The 15,839-nt window shown below is 40.7% G+C and overlaps 6 protein-coding genes across 6 annotated transcripts; 4 read left to right on the top strand and 2 right to left on the bottom strand.

Moving 5' to 3' along the window:
- The first annotated feature begins 110 nt into the window (after positions 1-110).
- LOC129601332 (glycoprotein-N-acetylgalactosamine 3-beta-galactosyltransferase 1-like) lies at positions 111-2,539 on the top strand. Its single transcript, XM_055500128.1, has 5 exons — positions 111-492; positions 580-781; positions 1,014-1,171; positions 1,498-1,739; positions 2,040-2,539. Exons 1-5 carry the CDS (start codon positions 303-305, stop codon positions 2,199-2,201), a joined length of 954 nt encoding a protein of 317 aa, XP_055356103.1. The 5' UTR covers positions 111-302; the 3' UTR covers positions 2,202-2,539.
- On the bottom strand, positions 2,148-3,203 carry LOC129601342 (uncharacterized). Its single transcript, XM_055500140.1, has 3 exons — positions 2,936-3,203; positions 2,745-2,873; positions 2,148-2,545 (listed from the first exon to the last, which is right to left on the bottom strand). The coding sequence occupies exons 1-3, from the start codon at positions 3,015-3,017 to the stop codon at positions 2,373-2,375; spliced, it is 384 nt and encodes a 127-aa protein (XP_055356115.1). The 5' UTR covers positions 3,018-3,203; the 3' UTR covers positions 2,148-2,372.
- Positions 3,204-4,217: 1,014 nt separating this feature from the next.
- LOC129602658 (slit homolog 3 protein-like) lies at positions 4,218-6,242 on the top strand. The gene is made up of 2 exons (XM_055501741.1): positions 4,218-4,919; positions 5,286-6,242. The coding sequence occupies exons 1-2, from the start codon at positions 4,274-4,276 to the stop codon at positions 6,017-6,019; spliced, it is 1,380 nt and encodes a 459-aa protein (XP_055357716.1). The 5' UTR covers positions 4,218-4,273; the 3' UTR covers positions 6,020-6,242.
- A 658-nt stretch (positions 6,243-6,900) lies between these two features.
- LOC129602843 (uncharacterized protein DDB_G0280315-like) lies at positions 6,901-8,169 on the top strand. Its single transcript, XM_055502005.1, has 2 exons — positions 6,901-7,292; positions 7,424-8,169. The coding sequence occupies exons 1-2, from the start codon at positions 7,166-7,168 to the stop codon at positions 8,008-8,010; spliced, it is 714 nt and encodes a 237-aa protein (XP_055357980.1). The 5' UTR covers positions 6,901-7,165; the 3' UTR covers positions 8,011-8,169.
- Positions 8,170-8,560: 391 nt separating this feature from the next.
- LOC129600421 (uncharacterized) lies at positions 8,561-11,809 on the top strand. The gene is given in 8 exon segments (XM_055498922.1): positions 8,561-8,841; positions 9,165-9,430; positions 9,432-9,713; positions 9,978-10,079; positions 10,286-10,396; positions 10,490-10,780; positions 10,900-11,022; positions 11,188-11,809. Coding segments are annotated over 8 exon segments (1,752 nt in total). The 5' UTR covers positions 8,561-8,654; the 3' UTR covers positions 11,578-11,809.
- A 1,140-nt stretch (positions 11,810-12,949) lies between these two features.
- LOC129602100 (probable proline iminopeptidase) lies at positions 12,950-15,832 on the bottom strand. Its single transcript, XM_055501070.1, has 8 exons — positions 15,683-15,832; positions 15,297-15,621; positions 15,103-15,226; positions 14,452-14,627; positions 14,301-14,385; positions 13,851-13,888; positions 13,630-13,779; positions 12,950-13,458 (listed from the first exon to the last, which is right to left on the bottom strand). The coding sequence occupies exons 2-8, from the start codon at positions 15,608-15,610 to the stop codon at positions 13,197-13,199; spliced, it is 1,149 nt and encodes a 382-aa protein (XP_055357045.1). The 5' UTR covers positions 15,611-15,621; positions 15,683-15,832; the 3' UTR covers positions 12,950-13,196.
- Positions 15,833-15,839: the final 7 nt, after the last annotated feature.

A 15,839-nucleotide genomic window follows, 5' to 3' on the forward strand; every position in this document is an offset into this window, starting at 1 on the left:
AGTTCTTGTGAAAATCTGAGCATCTTGTTGCACTCAGCTCCACGCATTACAAGCTCTACGTCGCACTTTTCCACGCGGTCATTAAGACTTAACGAACTTTTGGTGCTAACCATTTCTCTAAGACCGCATCTACCATTGTTAGCTTCATCTAGCTTTTCGTCACGGTAGACAGGTTGGCGTGCGTTAACCGTGACCCTCAAGTAACCCGAACACGATTTCAGTGCCAATCTGCATGTACCGTAGAGCCATCTACTTTGTGTACGATATAACAATCAGCGAGAAGAAATGGACATGTTAAGACAATGTATCGTCCCCTCTCAAAGTATCGAGCATTATTGCGGAAGGAGATCTTTTTAGTCAAATCTGGAAAAACGACATTGAAAGTGGACAAAATTGTCGTTTTTATTTCGTGTGCCACAGTGCTCGTTTTCTTCGTGCGTTGGACATGGCTGCATACGAGTGAACACGGAGTGTATCCACGAAATCGGTCAAGTAAAAGCGTTTTTTTTAAATCAATTATAGTTCGCATTTAATAGTCCTTGCATAATGTACACCCAGTATTAATCATTTTTCTCATAGATTATACGGGTAAAATTTTGTGCTGGGTGTTAACACAACCGGACAACAAGGAGAAAGCGTACGCTGTGAAACGCACATGGGGAAAGCGGTGTGATACACTGATATTTGTCAGCTCGGTAAACGATACTGACCTGCCTGCAGTGGACAGCCAGGTGTTTGAAGATCGCCGGTACCTTTGGGACAAAACGAAATTTGGATTTCGGTGAGATATATGTCCGAAATCACATGTTTTCTGGAAAAACTGGAAAAATAAGAAATATGGAGAACATCGTTATTTAGAAAAAGAGACTGTGCAGTGTGGTGCAGTCACAGTACGCCCGATCAATCCTTTAATAGCTAAACTTCTCGAGAAAGATGTCGCGAAGTAAAATGTGAAAGCAGTATGCGTCACTCTCTAGTGCTAATTGAACCACTGACAATTTTTTGTGAATCAGGTTCGCTTATAAAAATCATCTCAGCACGCACGATTGGTTTTTCAAGGCCGACGATGACACGTACGTCGTGGTGGAAAATTTGCGGTATTTGCTGAAAGATTATTCTCCTGAACAGCCGGTGTTTTTCGGCAGCCATTTTAGGCGTGTTGTTAGCAATGGTACGTTCCCACCAATTCTGTACCTTAGCGGCACTGTTATAATGATTTGCACGGTTGACTCGCACTGAATTTCATTTGGGAACGAAATTGTGGAGTGGGAAGAATGTCAAAAGTTAACATTTAATTTACTAAACACATACCTGTATTTCTCGAAGCAGCGCTAAAATAAATTCTTTTGATCGTATGCAGTATGTTTATTGTGTAATTGTTCGTAGTGCTGATCTGACTGTGAAATATAGATATTACAAATATAGATATACGGTACAAGTGCTTTCTAAATGTACGAGGTACAGACTACAGAGTACAATGAGTTGTATTATTTATAGGCTACATGTCCGGCGGAGCCGGCTACGCCTTAAGCAAAGAAGCTGTGCGCCGTTTCGTGGAGATTGGATTAATGCAAAAAAAGTGCATTTCGAGGCATCCTGACATAGCGGAAGATGTCGAAATGGGCAAGTGCCTTCAAAAGCTTAGCGTTCTCCCTGGGGATAGTCGAGATGTGCTCAAAAGAGGAAGATTTTTCCCCTTTACGCCATCTAAGCATGTGAATACCGCCCATAGAAAAGAGGTTAGCCGACACCTAAGCGTTAACGTCTACGTTTTAAACTACAAAATACAAACCCAATTTGACCGGGAATTGTGGTTTTAACAAGGCAGCAAACCGTTCTGTCCTCTCAATGCTGCCTTGGTTGTGCATTATGCAAAGGAAATCAGTACCTTAATGCCAATACTGAGATTATCTGTCAAAAATATTGTTATTAATATAATAATTAAAAATAATAATATAATAATTAGTAATATTATTATTGTCAATTAAGTGAATTTCTGTTATCGCTCTTGTTTTCAAAACATGCGCATTTCGTTTTAGAAAAAGCTACAGTGGTATTGGAAGAGTCTGTTTCACCCGGAAAAGGAAGGCATTGAGTGCTGCTCCGATATGGCGATTTCTTTCCACTATATCAAGCCAGATCAGATGTACGAAATGGAATATCTGATTTATCATTTGCGACCGATACCGTCTACCGGCTGAAAGAAAATGACTTAATATACGACTACGTATTACCGTTATTTCTAGATAAACACAAGCAGCTGACACTTGGAAGCTTCAGAAACCTTACGCTAAACCTCGCTAAACTGTTGCAAAGTGGATGTCTTGTACTGTAACGGATTTGCGAAATCTCACAAATAAAATCTGATCGAATTAAAGAAAGCATTTAGACTTTGTGCGACAATTATTCCTGTTGCAGCGTGGTGCATTGCAGTTGCATATTTGCTCAGTTTGACCGCTGCTTCTGTCCCTGGTCTTTTTGCAATCATCCACCGAAAGTCCTGGCGCTTCCATGGCTTTGCCGCAACCCCGCGAAACCACGATGCCTGTTAATGCGAAAATGCGTTAGATTTAGTCACAATTAACTTAATTTTATGAAATCATATTACTTATAAAGATAATAAATTACAGCCTATCGTACGTGTTAATTCATGATCCCGCCCATGAAAACTTTTCCCGACAAATTCACACAATTGTGCGCAAGAAACGAGTGCATTATAGGTTCTGAGATAAATTAAGCTGTACGCACTTTTATCGAATTTTCTTTCATCGTCATCCAACAAACACCGGCTGGACAGGAAACCAGCTGGCTATCTTGTGGTTCGTTGCACTGATTAAGTCGTAACTCCGGAAAACACGAGTAGCACTTGAAATCTTGAAAAACCAGAACTGAGAAAAACACGGCCAGTACTTGTATGGGGTTTTTTATCACTTACCGTTTGACGGGGCGCTTTTCGTCAGCTGAGACATACACACCAGCGCGGTTACACCAATCACCAAAAATGTGAACCGGGGCATTTTATATAACTTTGAGTGTCTACCGAGAGTTAATAACTGAGGATTCTACTACGTGTTTGGGACAGAAACGGCAAAGAACGCATGAAGATTCCGAAACCGTTTCCGTTACGTTTGAATTTCGGGCGCTGGAAAACTTAAGATTGCACCCACTAATACTGCAGACACCTGACTACACAGGCTCGCCCTAATGTTTGTATTTACTCAAACAACAAGTACGGTAGAAGTACAAATTTTAACTTGATCCGTAGATGCGCCATGAACCATGTACCACGGGGTCAATTTCCATGTCTGGCTCATAATGCTTGTAAATTGATCTTACCTACTAGAATTATTTCCGCGTTATTTATAAGCTTTGATTACGTACGCACCATTCCAAGCCTGTGTCCGAAAAATCTCGTTGTCCTCGCTCTATTGGGAACGATAACTAATGGCGTTAATTAAATTGCTCAGTTCCTGTTGTCCCTTCCTGTTGTACGGTGCTTCTACTGTACAGTGTACCGTTTGCCTATCATGCAAAGTGTGTGGCAGAGCACGAATAATCAAATTAAATTAAAGACATCGGTTTATAATTTATGTTTTTAAGATAATTCGCCAGCTGCACGTTAAAATATTCCTAAGTTTATCGGTTTTAAAAAATTCCTTATTATGTTATTGGAAAGAGTACTTAGTATACGAGTACCACTACAACTTGCAGAACATATGCATATGCAACAACATGTTCGACGCATCGATCGTTAGAGCTATCAATAAATTCACGTCACTGTAACAACATTAACCGAGAATTTTATAAGCAAAGATTTATTACGATTTTTAATAATTCATCAAAGCTTTATAAGAAATTATTGTAGCCTTTTCTTTGCTAAACGATTTGTACGAAGTCAACTTGCACTAGCTATATTACAGAATTGTAGCGCTAATGACCACAACTCATAACTGCTCTTCAAAGAATCACCTAAACAACTTGCCATTGCATGAAATGCAATCTGATCGCCACCTTTGTCGAGAAGGACTTGTTTTTGGGTCAAAAACGTGTTGGTGTTGATGGTACTCGCGCGAAATTATCAAAACAATGCCGAAATGCACCCACGATGGATTATTTGTCCATGAGGAGCCGGCAACCACTTGAATTTAAAACTAAACAATTACGCGAAAAGCTGTTAGTTCTACGCACTTAGTCTATATAAGCCCATCAAACACAAACTCGTTGGGTTTTTCTCAGCTTTTTATCTGCATTTCGGAGCTTTTAACCTACGGAAATGACACTGAGTATCGGTTTACTGTATTTAACCTGGCTGACCTTTTCACCGGTCATGTCGCTATTCGATGCACTGGATTGTGTGGCGTTTAATACACTGCACTGCAAAGCCGACTGTTCCAATATTCCAACAAAATTAGATTGCGAATCTGTTGTTGACGATGAATTGCATCAGTTGTTGACTCAATACAGCAACATCACAAGTACACCTTTGCGTCTTACAATAAGAAAGTCCGCAGATTTACATCTAAGTCAGAATTTATTTGCTCCGGTTGTCAATCAACTATGGGATTTACGCATCGAATCCGACACGATCATCAATGAAATCCCTAGCGGATCCTTTAATGGCCTAAAAAATGTGCGATTCTTAGATTTGTCCGGTAATAAAATCGCGCATCTACATGCCGAAGACTTTGCCGGTCTTAATCAGATACGCGGTATAAAACTGGAGAGAAATCCGTTGATCCAGATTGCTGCTGGTGTTTTTGATGACCTCAACAATTTAAGGTGTATCGACTTGGATGATAACGCACTAACCTGTGACTGCAGGACATTATGGCTGAAAAAATGGTCCATATCACATCCAAATTTCTGGGAGGACGATCAGGAATTGTATGAAAACGCCGGTCCAGACCAAGACTGCGATGGTTAGAACGCGCAAAGTAATTACTCTTACCATTACGCATAGCATGGCATACCATATTTATTTAAATATTAATTTTTACATGAAAAGTTGTGTACGAACTTTTATCAGAACTTAAAAAGAAGCGATTGCATAGTAAATACTGGTTTACCTTAAGCCACACCCAGTTAATTTTAGGAGGTACAGTACTGTGCTGCTATTAACATGTTAACATGTTGTAGAAGATTTACAGATGTATGGGTGTATGACAATTTTCCAGTATATGTATTTATATATTATATATTTTATCTCCATTCGGCTTGGACCAAATAAAGTTGACTATTGAAGAAAATGTAATAATACTCATTTAATTAACTCAGCGGCATTGCAGGAGATATCCCAGATTGTGAATACCCTCCCATAATGCGTGACAGGAACGTCACCGAAATCCCTTCCGACATCTGCGACACGGCCATAAGTGATATGGAATGCATGGAACTGCAAACTAGCCACTGCAAGACCTACTGCGACAACTGGACGCCGATGCAGATCCAGTGCACCAACGTCGGCTATGCGGAACTAAAGGGAATTCTGTCCCGTTACTCTCAACTAACCGATCGTCCTCTCCGTCTGGACATCGCCAGATCGGCTAATTTGGCGCTGAACACCAGTCTGTGGGAACCGGTAAAGGATCAGCTAATCCATCTACACTTGGACCATTCCGCTGTTTTGCTCCGTCCGAATAGCTTCGCCAATCTGCGCCGCCTGGTGTTTCTGGAACTGAGCGATGATGAACTGGCGGTGATTCCGCGTGGTACGTTCGAAGGATTAACGGCGCTGAAGGGACTGTCACTGGATGACAGCAGTGTGGAGCACATCGACGAAGGTGCCTTTGCCCCGCTGACCAGTCTGGCATGTTTGAAACTAGATGATCACGACGATCATGCGATTGGATTGTGTGACTGCGATATGCAGTGGTTACGCGGATGGACCAGTAATCACACGCAGGTGTTCGACGAGAAGGTGCTGATGTATGATTATGGACTGAAGGTGTTCTGTGACGGGGATGATTTAGATTGTCCAGGGAAGGAGCCCGGGACATCACAGCAGGACGATTGCTCATGAACGAAAGTGCTTATTAACTATCTTTAGCTGTAGACATACCGGTATTTATTAGCGACGACTGAATTGCGGAAGTTAGCGGTATTGCACAAAACTGACTTTTGTTTATTGGTTTTACTGTTAATTATTTGAAATGCGATACAATCATTTCTAGTTAAGCCTTCAACTGCTGTATCGTCCATTTGATCAATCGCTTGACTATGAACAACTCTATATAAAAACTGAATGAAATTGACACGGTATTCTTGGCGGATTAACCGCCCTTTCTGCACTGTTTTTAAAACAGTAAATACAGGATTTCGGAATTATTAATTTTTGACAGCAAATAACATTTGCGATGCTATTCTATAGGTCGAGGTTATATTAAGCGGCGACTTGGCAAGTTGGCCTTAGCAAGTTGGCAACAGTTTCGTAAATTCTGAATGGCTCTAAATAGTTCGTAAATGTTTTGCAGCTAATTAAGAATAAGAACTACATCTTGCATTGTTTTTCTTACCTATAGCTTTTAAAATTAATTCAACTGCACCGCCGACTTGCGTATCCGTAAATACAGTAAGCAGTGCATCGGTATGACGCTTGTCAACGCTGACAGAAAAAAACATTGTTCAGAATGTGCAAGCAATTTATTTCCTTGTTTGATGCTGGGATCGAACTGATTAATAAAACGTTCATGCGGATTAAAATGAAGACAAGCAGGAAGTCTGGCGTTACATGCACAGCTAACGACTAACCACCACAATACAGCCTTTATTTCATTGTCAGTGCTGCACACTACAAAGGATAATTTAAACGGCACTATAAATAGGAGAGCGCAAATTATAATTAAGCATTTATCGGCATTATCTTGATACCAGAAAAGTTGTTTTCTTTTGTCTTAAATCTGGTAAGTATTTTTATTTAAGACGCGCTATATACATGTACAATGGCTGACAATCTCAATGGCCTGCAGATCGGTCTGATATTTTTTTGACCTTTCGAAGTCCACTTGTGACTTGTCTATAATGCAAACCGAGTGACTAGCTAAGTTGAGTATGATTATACATACAATTGCTTGTAAACCAGTCCTGTACATATCATTTCATAATTTCGATCAGCTGATGTGCAATTTCGTTCATCGCTAAATGCAAGTAATATTGAGGTGCACGCTTCATGAAAAGGGATATACATAAGCTAGATCCGACATTCGTTCAGTGCCAATCTGCCAGTATTATGGAGAGCGAAAGCTGCCCACAGCTGAACTACGTGACATTTTTTATCCTGAGTGTAGTTGTTTCAGGTACGAACCTTCAGTATCGATCGATAGCGTTTTGTACCAACAAAATTATATTTAAATCTTACAGTATAAAATTTTGAATACTACAGAAAAAAGCAAATTAATTGTGCATAATGTGATTTTGTGTTGTGCAGTAGTACAATGTCAACCAAGTTCAGGTGGATCCTCAAGTAGCTCCGGTTCGATAATTAACGGAACAGTTTTCCTGAACAACGGCGCCACTTCAGGAGTAATCAACAATCAGTTTCAGTCCCAGGCGACATCCTTCAATTCTGCCTCGGGGATTTCTGCCGTGGTCATCGGATCAGCGTCCACTAATGGTGATTTTGCGCCATCCAACTTCGATATGAACAACGCAAACATTTACGCTAACAGTGGATCGAATTCCAACGGCAACGGACAGACCGGAAGTGTCTCCAATCTTGACCACAGTAACACCTCGAGTGCCAATGGTTTGGCAGTCATTGGTCAGTCACAAATTGTCGGTACTGGTACTGGACTAAATCTCAATTCCAACGCAAACGCCAATAGCTACGCCGAAAGTAGTAACGTTGCCGACACTGGAAAAGGCATATCTCCGTATACATCCAGAAGTTTACACACGAACAACATACGCCAGAAACCCGATGCATCGCTGGGTGCCAAAAGGACACGAAATACTAACTATCACAGTACAAATGTTTTAAAATCTAGACAAAAGCCACGTTGTTTAGAATGCTGATGTTATGAAATAAAAGTGTAAAAAATGCATTATCCGGACATAGCTGTGTACAGCCATGATAATGCAATGCATACGATCCGTCATTATACAGAAGTACCGCATCGTGCTGTCGGACAATTTGAAACACACTATTAAACTATTAATTAACTGTGAAGCCAGAAAAAGCAGTACAAATGGGTCTGTTATTAACAAGCACTTTTCTGGCGCTTCATTTATGCAATAAACTAATTGTTCGCTCGCATAAGCGATTTGACTTTTATTTCACATTGAAACTGAACTTGAAATTATGGTCTCCAGCATCATTTATTAAACTGCTGTGCTTCTGGATACTACGACTGTTTAAAGGTACAGAAAACTGATCAACTTTAACGATGGCTCAATTAAGTTGTACAAGTGTAATACTGCTACTGTCACAGTAATTTAGGGAGCACAAGACGCTCATTTATAAAGCAAAGTACAGGTTTTACAGATTTCTTCAGGGTAGTACAATAAGGCAATTAGTTGTAGCAGTTTTCCTGTTTCTCATATTGTCATCTACAAAAAGCTATAAAAGCAGCATTCGTCACCGACGAAGAAGGTTGCACTGCAGTATTTAGTTTGGTAGCCCAAGTTAACCATCTGTGCTGTGCTAGAACACACCGAATATGGCTGCCAACAATATTGCCACCGTCGTGACCAACGTGACGTCCAGCTTTGTCAGCAATGTCACCAAGCCGTCAGTGCCCACTTTGCCACAACCTGTGGACAGCGGAACTCCTTCCGTGGGCTTCATTGTCTGGGGATCGGCCTTGGTGTTTATCATGACTCCGGGATTAGCACTGTTTTACTCAGGCACGCTTAAAAATAGTCTAAATGATCCTGAAATAAAACTGCATATAGTAAAATTTATTACATTCTATCCTAGTTATTACTATTTAAGCAGTAATTAAACGGGAAGTATTAAGCTTTAAACGAGTATTAAGTTGTTATTAATGAAAAGAACGGTGACCCTTAAGTTAGACTGACTCTCACATTACAGGAATCGAAGTAATATTAGTGATAAGTGCGTATAAATTACACATACCTACGAGCGTAGAATGCGTTCTCGATATTGAGGATTATCGCTGCATTTGATTTACCAATACTATATGGTTATTATTATTATTCACGATTAGGTTTATCCCGATACAACAATGCCTTATCCCTGATGATGTTGTGCATGCTAGCGGCAGCGGTTGTCACCGTGCAGTATTTCCTCTTCGGCTTCAGTTTGGCCTTCTCCGAAACCGGTGGCCCTTTTATTGGCGATTTCAATGCGGGAGCACTGAACACATTGGGCGCACATGCGTTTCCCAACACAGCACCCAATATTCCGTCGGTGTCCTTTATGTTATTCCAAATGCAGTTTGCCACCATCACAGCGGCATTGATTTTTGGCTCCTGTGCCAGAACGGACGCGCTTTGGTCCCGCAATGATATTCGTCTTCTTCTGGACGACATTTGTTTATGATTTTGTTGCGTATTGGAGCTGGGCGGATCACGGATGGATCCGAAATTTTGCCTGCATTTCGCAGCTGTATAATACCACTGCCACGCCTTGCTTTGTGGGAGCCTACGACTTTGCTGGTGGTGGTCCCGTGCACATTGCGTCGGGTTTTGCTGGGTTGGCTTATTGTCTGATCTTGGGAAAGCGGAAGCGCATTCATGTGGAACATCACAGCTTGGTAAGGATGTGGACTAGTCCCAATAAAGCATAGTAAATTACTAAATTTTATATACTCATCCGCATATTACATACTTGTACTGTAGTAGTCATAAATTAAATGGATGTGTTAAACAATACTATTCTATAAACTGTATGACCGGGTCGGCAACAGCACTAATCAAGCTTTGATAATGGTTTACTGATGCTACGTAACCCTGATACGACAGCAATGCAGCATAATCAGATTTGTAAACACTAAACTAGTCTTTCAACAAATTTACAGGTGAATGTAATGTTTGGCACGGGAATTCTCTGGTTTGGTTGGTTTGCCTTCAACGGGGGCTCAGCGGGAGCCGCAAACACAAGAGCCGCTATGGCTGCAACTGTAAGCCATCGACCGTATTTTAGAGGAAGATGTTTTGTAATTTTAACCTGCTTACTTATTCAAAAAATTCTCGAAGGTAATTATAATGTTAAAATTACAAACGTTTGAATTAAATTAAGTTACTAACGTTTCTTATGTTTAACTACTAGTACTTAAACGTAAGATATTGTCCAATCTTGACAAAGCCTGTTGGAAATTCTTCAAAGGTGACTACCATTGCTGCCGCCATGGGTGGAATGACTTGGACTTGGATGGATTACATCTGGACAAGAAAAATGTCAGCACTAAGCTTTTGCAGTGGGGTCGTAGCTGGGCTGGTATGCACGTGTCAATCAAATCAAAGCAAATTTCAAATACGAACTCGTATTTGAATGTACCAGATATCTGACTATTTTGTCTGAAAATGACAGGTGGCCATAACACCAGCAAGCGGTTTCGTAGCTCCATGGGCGGCCATTGTTATCGGATTTATAACCAGTGTCTGCTGCAATGGATGGTGTCGTGCCAAGCGAATGGTGGGTCTGGATGACTCGTTTGACGCGTGGTCGGTGCATGGCGTGGGCGGTTTTCTTGGCAACATCTTGGCGGGTATTTTCGCGCAAAAATGGGTTGCATTACTTGATGGCACGCCGATTGACGGTGGCTGGATGGAGCACAACTGGATTCAAGTCGGCTATCAGCTTGGTTCATCAGCCGCTATTGTATGCTTAATTACTTATAAGACTACACCCAAATCTCATACTATAGCTATTAAGGCGCCGGCATTACCACTTCCTATCAATTTTATGGCTTCACTTAGTTGACCTTTACTATTGTACAGGCCGCCTGGTCATTCTGCGTCAGTTTTATTCTCCTCTTCATTATCAACAAGATTCCCGGTCTGCATTTACGCCAAAGCGAACAAGAGGAACTAAATGGCGGAGATTTCACAGAAATGGGCGAGGTAATATGGGCGTCACGGTGCCCCTTCTTAATATGAAGCAATTAAGTAATTTTTGCATGTGTGACGATTAGCGAAGAAGCACTGGCCAGCGATTAGCGAAGTCGCTTTCATTAAACCAACAGTTCACTTTATTATATATATTAAAGTTTATCTACTCATCTACAGGTAGCTTATATGCTTGTAATTTCGGAAGATGGTGCCGATGGAATTGACGACACAACACTGGGTGTTCTAAAAGATGGTCGTCGGGTGTCATGCGGACACGTGCTGAGTGATCCCGACCGGCGCGTCTCGACATTTTCCGCCGGCTCACATGAGAAAGCCGAAAAACGAAGAAAATCCCTGTATTCACAGGGGTCGAGTCACAATCACGGGGAAACCAAGCGGAAATTCTCCTTGGGTAAAAACAAAGATGACCGCACGGAGCGGCGGATACACTACGCCGTCGAAAACGAACAAACAACGCCACCACCGTCTTATGAAATGCAGCTCCAGTCACACCGACCGCAACGGGAATCTAGGCAAATGCTATATAATAATAGCGAAGCGATCTAATTTGATAAAGTTTTGATTGCGCTAATATTGTTTGCACTTGCAACATTCACTGTGCATTTCATATCAAATTAGTAAGCGACCATTGAGTTGCTAATCTACGTATTATGTACTTTGCGGTGTCACTTGATCACCTTAACTGTCTCCTTGAACAAATACCGCATTATTGTCTCTGAAGATCCGACGCTGTGAATTGGCAGTTTTCTTTGTATAAAGTCAGAAAAATGTCCGCTAATCGATAATGGCACCGTATATTCAATTAATAAACTTGTTGAGAGACCAAGTTATTTAGGATGAGGTAGTGAATTGGAAAGTATTTTCTGTACAAATGCTTTGTGTCATGCTAACAATGCCCGGAAGCACTTGTGCCAAGTAGAAGTAATTAACTACTACTCATGATTTACTATTTGACCTGCAGGTAATTCTTTTGATTTCCAGTGAAAACGCATGCCAAAGCGTGGCCAGCCATGATATATTTTTGCTGTCGTTATAGATAATCATAATGGAAGTGCAAACCTTTATCATCATCCTTCGCCTGCATGTATGTGCTTCACCTGCTTAATTGCGAGTCATGCATGGTCGCAAGCAGGTATGTAAAGCACACGCACATGCAGGTACTGCTTGAATTATTAAAACACTTTATTAGTTATATAATCAATGAAGAGATTTATTTCCAAGCGGCAGCATTGTGTTACACCATTTTTTGTGAATACAGACGGTACGAGTACGCATTTTTGTTTATATACATAATACAATACAAAAATCAGACGTTTAGCAAGCAATAAACGAATAACTGAACAATAGAACCGATTGCAGTACTACATCGTTACAATACTCGTATAATCGAGGTTCAGAGAAACTTCAAGAAAGCTACTTCGTTCAGCTCGTTCGACCTTGAAACAATGAATCACATGTGCCACCTGTTGCTTTGGTAGTTACAATATCGGACAAAAAGCCAAAGCTTTACACGATTTATGTGAAAATAGTTCTACAGCCGCTATGCCCAGAAGTACAGCAGATATTTATATAAATAATTACGAATCATACTGTAATGAACAACGTATCGCAGTTCAGTCAATTATCGAACAACCTGGGTATGCGAACATGCATCAACTGGCTCGAGGGTAACACTGACGTACTGAAAAGAGGCTATTAATCACTGAACACAGGATGTCGGCAATCCTGTAAATACTAACCAATGCGCAAAATATTTGGAAAAATGCCCAACGAGACTATCGCGAGACTGTCCCTCATTTTTTTCCAAGTACCTACCATTTGCTGTACCTGCCACCAGGTGCAAAGTCCGGTACACCCGGTTCCCTAGCTCTGAAGGTGGTGTAAGTATTTTACGCTGGTTGCTATACCGCCTCTACGTATAATATTCAATTTTTCTTAAAATTTCTTATTGTTGTTTTCAAGCTCCGAAAATGGTGAGTATAAAAACTGCCACAAAAACAAACAATAAAAAAATTCATTATAAAGAACAGAAACCGAAGAATCCCAACGTCACAAATTTACAACAGCAATTACAGCAAGGACACACAAATTTAAAAAAATCACACAGTAGTAATTCAGAGCGAAACATTACATCGCCCATGACCGCAAGTTTTTCTCGGAAAGTGTCACAAAGTTTTGAAAGCATCAGCAAACGCAACCAGTTTGCTGCAGATAGCATCCTCTTTGGCGGAATGACCGGCATCAGCAACAATATGCAGCTGCACTTGCGGCCAGCGTCGATACAAATCCCAGGCACTCTTTATCGGGCAAACAACATCGTAGCGTCCTTGGACGACCATGCAGGGAATGTTGTGCTTGGCAATTTTGTCAACATCTTTCAGTATTTGGTCATCCGACTTGAAGAACCCACCATGGACGAAATAATGGCTGAACAGATAGAAAAATCTAATGATATGCTACGTTTGACAACTGTCTATCTCGTAAGAACAATCAAAGGAATTACAGTTCAAAATCAACCGTCCTGCCGGACGGCTGATATCAAAAGGCGAAAAATTCGGCTTTTTATATTTTGACTCTGCACAACATTAAATCACTTACCATTCGATGCGCGCAAACTGAAGGGCAAAGATATCTTCTTCCACTTTTTTCACCATGTCATCGTCACAGAACAACCGGGCAGTAGCCATTTCCCATTTTGACCATGCTTTAGCACACCGCAGTTTATCCTCCTCGTTGTTTCCAGTCAATCTTTAAAAACACGTATACAATAGACAAAGTTTCTCACACAAAAAAGCCGATAACAAATGGTAGGTTTTTACCTCCGGTAATAAGCGCTAATCAAGTCCGCCCTTTCGACCTGTTCCAATAATAAAATTAATTTCTCCCAATATCATTTCGATTTTGATTAGACCAATAAAGACCGATATAATAAAAATCAATTGCAGTCTACTCCGTAGTCTGTAAAGGGTACTGCAATCTGTGTTTTTTACGTTTTCTCATGTTAATCATTTTGCTTTCGAATTCCTTTGCTGTAATTGTAAGTAATTTCAAAATTCCCAGTAAAAAACGTTCTCGATGTAAAACATTATGCAATAAAGTAAAAAAAAAGTTACTCTTTCCAATTTCGGAGTAAAGCCAAAAAGGTGTGAAAATTACTGATTGTGAGTAATGTTTTAGCAATTAAGAAAGAGAACAGATGAGCTCAATTAATTTTAAATTCTCAGCGTATCAATGCACCACTCATCGCACCACATGTAAGGATGACGTACCTCAGGGATCGGTGCCAGGAATTCCTCCCAGTAGTCTGGGAACAGCCACGAAGCACCTTCTTGATAAAACCACAATAGTTCCGCTCTAAGAAAACGAAATTACGAGTACAGTTAAATAAACCCCATCGGAAACGAGACTAGGCGTAAGTACCTTCGCAGCATGAATATTCCGCGCAGGATTAGTCCTTTCACTTGTGCTGGATGCGTTTCCGCGTAGGCCAACGCGAGAGTAGAACCCCAGGAACCACCGAACACTACCCACTTGTCAATTCCAAGCTTCTTACGCAGCCTTTCGATGTCTTCAACCAAATCCCATGTCGTATTGTCCTAAACAAAGACATATCATTTTCACCAAAAAATTCCACACAAGTGTGTATGGCTACGGTGAAAACATCAAATCGAAATTCTACCAACGAAAACATGCAACAACATTTGTAAAAAATTTGACAAGCTTGAAAAGAACAGTGTAGGAACACGTCAAAAGACAACACGCACAAGCATAACACAGGACAAAAAGGAGCAGTTACCGACACAGAAATAATCCACAAGCCACAAATATAGGGAGTAAATACAATTCTTGACAACAAAATACAAATAACATACAATACTTTTCAGCATGGTAATTACATATAACCCTGTAAGCAACTAACTGTAAGATTGAGTAAAAATAATTAAAACGTGAAAAAAGGTTCCCCAAAATTATTGCAAATCGCTGCCAACAAAAGTAAAAACTATTGTAAAATATTCACAAATCATCATAAATATTGATCTCGTGACGTCAGCCGGTAAGCATTCGTCTTACCTTCAGTTCCGCCGACGGGCGTGACTGACCAGATCCGCGCTGATCAAAAACAACAATTCGATAAGCTTGCGGGTCAAAGTAGCGCCGATCACGGGGACTGGTTCCTCCTCCGGGACCGCCATGTCTGTTAAACCAAATTATGAAAGAGAGCATATACTTCAAGTCTTTACAAAGCAGAATACGGAAATCCGTACAAGAAAACAACAGGATTGCCATTGGGATTTCCTGATTGTTCGTAATATAACTCATGGATGTCCGACACTTTCAGAAATCCTTTATCGTAAGGCTCAATGTCCGGATACAGCTCTTTGCAGAAATCTTTCGTACAGATAGTAGTAACCGCCATTTTGGAAGTCTTATATAGAGCAGAACGACGAAAGACCTGAGCAGAAGGATGTGGAATGGTGGCGAAGGGAGTAGAGCTATAAGCGGGTGCTATAACGCGATTGATCGTCCGTTTTAAGTTTCCGATAAGGATGCGCCGATTGCAGCAGGAAATCAATAACATAAATCCAAATACTGCACGCGCACATTAAATCGTTATCACAGCTGATAAAAGATACGTGGATTTCTGACTTACACGTGAGCAATCTGCAATGGAAGCGAAAATTCAAAACCACTGAAGCTTGCTGCAACCGTGAATTTCGGCTCCCGCAGAAGTGAGACTTAGAAAGTTGTAAGTATACTGTATACGGTGCTACTATAACATAAAAAGCTCTAAATAAAAACAGAATCTT

The sequence above is a fragment of the Paramacrobiotus metropolitanus genome, unplaced genomic scaffold, assembly GCF_019649055.1.
Source record: "Paramacrobiotus metropolitanus isolate TYO unplaced genomic scaffold, Prichtersi_v1.0 Parri_scaffold0000004, whole genome shotgun sequence".
NCBI classification, from domain to species: Eukaryota; Metazoa; Tardigrada; class Eutardigrada; order Parachela; family Macrobiotidae; genus Paramacrobiotus; species Paramacrobiotus metropolitanus.